This window comes from Gracilinanus agilis, chromosome 4, assembly GCF_016433145.1.
Source record: "Gracilinanus agilis isolate LMUSP501 chromosome 4, AgileGrace, whole genome shotgun sequence".
Taxonomy (NCBI): Eukaryota; Metazoa; Chordata; class Mammalia; order Didelphimorphia; family Didelphidae; genus Gracilinanus; species Gracilinanus agilis.
In genome coordinates this window covers 56148227-56156529 of record NC_058133.1, presented here as the reverse complement: position 1 = coordinate 56156529, position 8303 = coordinate 56148227, and the positions used below count along the sequence as shown (strand labels likewise).

The following is an 8303-nucleotide window of genomic DNA, read 5'->3' as shown; positions in this document are numbered from 1 at the left end:
ATTTCGAAATGTTTTCTCACTGAATAATTGTCAACTGACTAAGCATGTTTCATGTTTTAAATGTGGGATATTGTGTATATTGAAAAATGCGCTTACATTCTGATATTCAAGACGGGTTATTAGGGTAAGTTTGAAAAAAGGAATAGTAAGGGGCAGTTGGATGGCTCAATGACTGAGAGCCAGTCTTGGGTTCAAATGTGACCTCAGACATTTCCTAGCCATGTAACCCTGAGCAAATCACTTAACCTCCGTTACCTAGCCCTTACCACTCGTTCTGCCTTAGAACCAATACACAGTACTGATTCTAAGACAAAAAGAAATCCTTACTTTTTAAAAATTTTTTTAAAAAGGCATAGTAAATTCCTCCCATGTCTTTGTTAGACCTATTTATCTGATCAAACCTTCTGCGAGTGTTTTGAAACTTGTTAGATTTAGAGAATTGAGTTTATGAGTTAATTTTATTTTAGATCATTTAGATCATTTGGAAAATGATGTAATTGTATTTGTTAATGTCTGAAACATAGTGAGCTGCCTTTTGAATCTACTGTGCACTCTCAAAATCTAGATTGTAATTGTAATTGTAATTATTCTTTTGACAGATCAGTAGTATGCCTTGATTTTGATATTGATATTGAGGCATGAAGAAAATACAAATAATCTAACCCTAAACTATAAATGATGATGATTTTGCTTTGGAGGAAAAGCTTTGGGACATTTAATATGCTCCTGTTCTAGCTTTGTTTTTAGATTTTAAGTCTGATCATCAACTGCCATCACTCCTTCCTCAAAAGGTATTGCCATATGCTTGTGAAGCCACTGGAAAATGTTGAAGAAACAACCTTGCTAAAAGCAAAAGTGAGATTTGCTCAAATTTTTTTTTTAATTTTTAAAATTTTTTTTAATGAACAGGAATGTTTACATTCTCATTCTGGCTTTGGCATCCTAAAAATGGAAGTGAGACTGTGTGGAACTTTGCCATGACTCTTATCTGAAAACAAAGCATTTTGTGTAGGAAAGACCCATCTGAAGCTGTGTGTATTTTGTTGCTGCCTTTTCCTCTCAAAGAAAATTCCTCTTAATCAGGGAATTTGATCAGTGAAATATATAAATACTATATTAAATATTTATTAGTTTAAAGCTGAAATATCAAAGTTATTAGTGTGTAACATCAAAGATATTTGATGTGAAATTATGATTCTTTTTATACCCAAATAGATATGTATTTGGCCTTACTATCTGTCATTTTTTGAAATCCAATATCTCAGAGAGGTACAATTAAGCAATGATCTGCAAACATTTAAACCAAAATATAAATCCTCTGTTTCATAAGATTACATTCACAGCAATAGTTTTGGTTTGAGTTAGGACACTTGTGTGCAATCACTTATCTTGGACAAAAATGATTGAGGAGAATGACTGTATATTCCTGGATCTTGGATCTGGGTCACAGATACCGTCCAGTCTGCTGCTTTTTGCATTTCTCAAGGAATCTCAAGGAATGTCTTTCCTTTAACAGAATTTGTTTAATAATTGAAGGGAAGAGGGATTCTTTCCTTGTGTGCATGTTCACCATGATGTAAATATGGAGAAGGGGTGGATAGGTTGAAGGACCAACTCCTAATTACCTATCACCAATCAAAGATTTTTTTTTGCTCAGTGATGTTCAATGAGTGCCTAAAAATCTGTTAAGCAGCCTGGTCCCGCTCAGGTTATCCCTAGTCCCAAGAGAGTCCTATATCATTTAATTGGCCTAACCAATAAACCTGATATAGTCAATAAACTTCTACTGTTACCCAAAAGTCATTCTCTTAAGATAATTTTATTCCCAATAGTAGCAGAACATCAGAAACAAAGGTCATACTCTCAATTGAGTTTGAATGAGCAGACCCTGCTATAGGAATATAATAGAATATTCATTGTGCTACCAAATAGATTGAAGATGAGGGATTCTGAGAAACCTGGGAAGACCTGTATGAATTGATGTAGGATGAAATATAAAATATAGGACAGAGTTCAGTTTTTGCATTCAGCAAAACTCAGTGGAAAATTCGGCCGTGTCATTTATAAGTCATGGTTCTGGAGTAAGGCAAGTAATCTTGAAAGAACATCTTCTCCAACCATTTTACAGATTAAGGAAATTGATACCAAGGATGCTGTGTCCCAAGTTTACACACCAAGGAGTACAAGATCCTGTCCCATGGTTCCAAGCCCAACTCTTTCCCCTGCACCACATTGCACCTAGTTAATACCTGTTAATGTTAATGGGCAAATTAAATAACAGTGCTGGTCCTCAGAATTTCCTTAAGTTATCAAATGAAGGGGTCACACTAGATGGGCTCTGAGGTCCCTTGCAGCTCAAAATCAACAATCCTACAGCATTAAAGTGAGCAGAACCAGGAGAACAATTAGCACAAGGTCTAACAATAAAGAAAATAAAAGCAGCACTAAAAAACCAAATAGATTGACATTAAAGTCATTCACCCCTGTTGATTCCAAAGGATGCTCTTGAAGCACACCTCCCTCTACCTGGTGAAGAGGTGGTAGACTTTGGATGCCCAGATGTTGTTGGAGCAGTCATTGTGTCAGTTGGTTTTGTTTACCTGTTTTCCCTCATGATAAAAAAAAAGTTCTTTGTGGAGCATGGGGAGTGGGGAAAGAAACTATATCTGGAAATATCTATGGCACAAAAAAATAATTAAGTATGACAACAAGCAACAACAAGGAGTGAGAGTTTGGAAGTACAGGAGGTTAGCAGCTCTTAATCTCCACTGGCAAATTCATATCCAAAAGCTGACCTTTGTGAAGATAGCTCCAGACTACTTATCAAACATCTGGCCATCAGATCAAATAAGATATACAAAGCATTACAAAAAAAATGAGAGGGATAATTTTCATTACCTTTAATTTAAAAGGTTTTGTACAAACAAAACCAATGCAACCAAGATTAGAAAGGAAATAAGAAATTTGGGGAGGAAAATTATATCAAGTGTCTCTGACAAAGACCTTATTTAATCTGAAATATTTAGAGAACTGAGTCAAATTCATAAAAATGCAAATCATTTCCCAATTGAAAAATGTCTAAAGGGTATGAACAGGCAGTTCTCAGAGGAAGAAATTAAGACTTTCTATAGTCAAATGAAAAAAAAATTCTCCAAATCATTCTTTTTTTTAATGATTATCATTTCTAATTTAATATTTTTTTAGAAAGATTTTCTATGGTTACATGATTCTTGTTTTTATTTTCCCCTTCAACCTCCCCTTTACGCTCCACCCCCCAATACTGAACTAGAATTTCCACTGGTTTTAACATGTGTGCTCAATCAATAATTATTTACATATTAGTGATAGTTGCATTGGTGTGGTCTGTTAGCATCACATCTCCAACCATGTCCACATCAACCATGCACTCAGGCGGTCGTTTGACTTCTGTGTTTCCACTCCTGCAGCTTGTCCTCTGAATGTGGGTAGTGTTCCTTTCTGTAAATCCCTCAGAATTGTCCTGGGTCATTGCGTTGCTGCCAGTACAGAAGTCCATTACGTTCAATTTTACCACAGTGTATCAGTCTCTTGTATACAATGTTCTCCTGGTTCTGCTCCTTTCACTCTACATTGATTCCTGGAGGTCTTTCCAGTTCACATGGAATTCCTTCAGTTTATTATTCCTTTGAGCACAATAGTTAGTATTCCATCACCAGCAGATACCACAATTTGTTCAGCCTTTCCCCAATTGAAGGGCATTCCTTCATTTTCCAGTTTTTTGCCACCACAAAAAAGCATGGCTATAGATACCTTTGTACAAGTCTGTTTATCTATGATCTCTTTGGGGTACAAACCCCAGCATCTCTATATATTCCAAACACATCTCAACAGCAAGAGTTGTAAAGAGAAATTCCATTGAAAATCACCCTAGACAATATAAAATACTTCAGAATCTATCTGCCAAGATAAACACAGGAACTATAGGAACACAACTAAGATCAAGATCTTTTTGTTTCATTAAAAAATTAGAGTAACACTGAAATAAATGCATGTTCTAGTTTAAGATAAATGCAAAATCAAATAACTAATTTTATATGTATGCAAGTCAAAATACTTGCTGTGCTTCTTTCAGGCCATTTTTCAGTCTCCAACTACTATTTTTATAACATAACCATGAGTAAAAACAGGAATATCCTTTCATTACAAAATACCAATATATTGGTCACAAGTAGGTAGAAAAAAATAAGCTGTAATATCCATTCTCCATTTAAGCTCACACAACTAAGACCAAGATCTTTTTGTTTCATTTAAAAATTAGAGTAACACTGAAATAAATGCATGTTCTAGTTTAAGATAAATGCAAAATCAAATAACTAATTTTATATGTATGCAAATCAAAATACTTGCTGTGCTTCTTTTGGGAGTCTCCAACTACTATTTTTATAACATAACCATGAGTAAAAACAGGAATAGCCTTTCATTACAAAATACCAATGCATTGGTCACAAGTAGGTAGAAAAAAATAAGCTGTAATATCTGTTCTCCATTTAAGCTCACAGTATCCATACAAAAGGATTCTCTAAAATTAAGATAAGGTCACTAATAGAGTAATTGAAGATATGACTTCAGCACTATGAAACAGAAGATATGGGATTAAGAGGGGAGCCCATCAGAGGAAGTACTTTATCCAGCCACTGTAGAGGTCCATGAAGATGAATTTCAATCCAGCATGGGGTACTGGTAACATATTGCTGGTGATATTCAGCTCCCCAGCCCTTTACAAAGCTCATTCGAATTGTACACATTTTGGTGAGTTCATAGACTGCCTCAAATCCATGGTTGACAGATTGTGCCAAAAGCTGAGCAAACTCTTGATTGTTAAAAATCTGTAGGCTGCAGCCACCAGGAATCTTACAGACAGTGGCAGGATGAAAGCCATGATGAAAGTTGCAGTTTCTACTCTGTACAAATATACTGCTGTCACTCAGGCATTCAGCGTAGACTTCCCCTCCAAGGTAATAAAGGTGAACCCCTTTTCCAATATGCCGCCTGGTGTTTTCAATTGTTGAGTTACGTTTAACATTTGACAAAAGACCTAAGCAGAATCTGCTTTTGTTGTTGGAAGGATCTGTAAATCCATCAACTAAAACACTTGTTGAAGATGCATGAAAAGCTTCTCCAACTAGTTTGTTTAATTCATAGTACACAATTGAACACCAGTGCTTGGGCTCTTCATAAGCAACAGGCTGGACATCTCTGTTTGATATATTTGGCATAATTTGAGGAATCATATTATTGCTTGTATCCATAGACTGAGAATTATCTTGACCCATCTAGTCATCAGGAGGCATATAAGCAGGAGGGAGAGTATCAGCTGGAAGTTGAAATGGACTTCCTGGTCCAGAACTGGCAGGAGAGTTGGGGTATGTGCTGCTAGCTGGAGAAGGAGCATAAGGGCTATTTGGTGATAAGGGGAAAGGAGTGTTGTTGGGCTGCTGGAAAGAATCTGGGAACGTGGCATTCTGTGTCATTGTGGCGTAGATTCCTGAACTGAACCAGAAGGCTGTGTTGTGAATAGAATTCACTACTGGAGGTAAAACTGGACTTTCCACTCTCTTATAGTGGTATGGATTGATACAAACTTCCTTTTGCTTAGATCCAAAGGGAAATTCACAAATATCCAATGGCTTCAGCTCATGATGACTCTGTAAATCAGGCCAACGCCAGACTCGGCAGTAAATAACATGGGTAAATAACTTTTTCTGTGAGAAACCTGTAGTCGTCCATCTAAAGATGGAGGAATAGTAACGCACTTGCTGGGCTGTCCAGGGCTACTCAGTGCTTTTTCTAGTTCTTCCATAGCACCTTTTTTTTCTTTTTCAACTTTTTTACTAAATCATCAACTGCTTTTTCTGCCCATTTTTCCTCTTCATCACCTTGTTTCCAGCCCAACATTCGTTTTACAGCTGGACTAGTAAAAAAGAACAAACTGGCCATTGACATCATTTGATATAAATCTTTAAGAAACTCTTACTACTAAATATGAGTGTATAATATGAAGCAATTATCACAGATGATAAATGATATACTATCTTTCTATAGAAGAACCAAGTAACCAATAATGGGAGAACAATGATTTATCTTCATGAAGACTCAGCATTTCCTGCATCAGGTGTATCCTTAGTATTTGATCAGTTTTGTTGCTTCTCCAAGCATATCCCACATTTTAGTATTAGAAAATAGAATTGCTTAACTTCTGTCTCTTCCAAAAAACTAAGAGCACTTTGCTATCTGACATATAGGCAAGCCTCAAGAAATTCAGTTTTTTAATTATCTGTAATTTTACAACCTCCTATTTTATTCTTTAGGACAATGAAAAATGTTCAATACTACAGATTAGGTATTCTGGGAAATATTTAGTGTACAGATTTTAGGTAATGGAACCTTTTAAGCTTGGCTTATGAAGCTATTCTGTCTGGAGCCGTCCACCGACTCCACGAAGATTCCTAGTGGGTTGTGTTAACTTAGAAAAAACACAGAACTATTAAATAGTCATAAAGCCACTCTTTAATCAAGGGAAAGCAAGAACAGGGCTACTTGGCTGCTTAGGCAGAGCTGAGCCTTTTGCAGAGTCCAGGATTGAACACTGCTTCACTCTGCTCCCTGACCTGCTGGGAGTGTCACCCCACTAGATGAGGACTCCTCCAAATCATTCTTGATGAGAGAAATTTGAATTAAACAACTCTGAGATAATCACATCACACCTATCAGATTGACTAACATGACCAAGGAAAATAATAAACGTTGGAACAGATGTGGGAAAATTGGAACACTAATATACTGTCCATTTTGGAAAGCAATATGGATCCAGGTTGAAAGAGCCATAAAACTATGCATACCCTTTTACCTAACAATATCATTACAGTTGCATCACAAAGATCAAAGATAAGGGAAAAGGACTGACCTACTTGTACAAAATACTAGCAGGAGCTCTTTTTGTATTGGCAAATAATTGGAAACTGAGAGGTTGTCCAACACTTGGAGAAAGGCTGAACAAGATACAGTATATGACTGTAATGGAATACTATTATGCCATAAGAAATGATGAAAAGAATGAGTTCAGAAAAACCTTGGAAGACTATATGAACTTATAAAAGTAAAATGAGCAGAACCAAGAGAACACTGTATGGTGAAAGAAATATTATACAGTGATCAACTGTGAAGGACTAATCGATTATCAACAAGGTCATCCAATGCATCCCAAGTCATTACAGTTATCCTGACTTTTGTTTTTCTATTGGACTTGGATGAATCTGGAAGAAATAATGAGGACAATGACTTTGTGTGACTCTGCCTCGCTTAAATGTAATATATACACCAATCAAAAGACATCACCTGTAATGTTTTTTTGATCCCCTTTGAATACAAAGAACAATAGCCAACCATGTGGCCATCAGGGATACATTTCTGTTTGAGCTTGAAACCACAGATCTAGGTGATAAAATTGTTGAGATATCTATTTTTGTCTTTGGGAAATATCTACATAACCCTCTCATCCCTGCCAGAGGTCTGCTTTTCCTCCACTTTCCTCAAACATGTTGCAGTTCTATTCCAGGACTCTCATACCAAGACCTAAGAAATCTTGGGCTGTTGAAAATAATTTTCATTTTTCTCTTCCTTCCATAACCAAAGCATATTTCTCCCTTATTCCCAGTTTCTGAGAATGATAAATTGGGAGAAAAACATCATTTAAAACTCTTTGCCAAGGTCCCTGGAAGACTGACTTATCTTTGTCAAAGCTTTTTTCAGCATAAATGTCATTACAATTAATTGTGAAGTGGCCTTGATAACATTCTTATGTAGATTTTTGCATATATATCTTTCTTTGTGCCAATTAATCATTTAAACCCTCCTTCCTGTTTCTCCTCCCAAGATTGTCTAATCTAATCTAACTGTCTTCTAGTCCTTCCCATTGCTTCTTTAGAGATTAAAGAGATGAAAACATTAGAAAAGTTACATTGATGCTTTTCTAAGGACCTAGTAACAAAGATGACAGAATTAGTACAGATAATTGAGAACAGAACTTCAAGACTGATGTTAGAAGAAGCAAGGCAGAATCTGTCCAAAGCCTTTTATTTTCTATGCAACATCGATTTAGTGGAAGGTCTAGTTAGAAGGGTTATCAAATTTGTGAATAATAGGAAACAGATGTAGTATGGCATAATGGATAGAAGTTGGTGTTGGAACCAGGAAGGCTTGGGTTTATGTGCCACCTATGACACTTCTTGCTCAGTGACCCCAACCTCTCACTGTCCCATGGAACT

General features: G+C 36.2%; 1 protein-coding gene across 1 annotated transcript; it reads right to left on the bottom strand.

The window, feature by feature from the left end:
* Window positions 1–4610: 4610 nt before the first annotated feature.
* LOC123245378 (mothers against decapentaplegic homolog 5-like) lies at window positions 4611–5976 on the bottom strand. The gene is given in 4 exon segments (XM_044674242.1): window positions 4611–5239; window positions 5360–5732; window positions 5735–5851; window positions 5854–5976. Coding segments are annotated over 4 exon segments (1242 nt in total).
* Between the last annotated feature and the right edge of the window lie 2327 nt (window positions 5977–8303).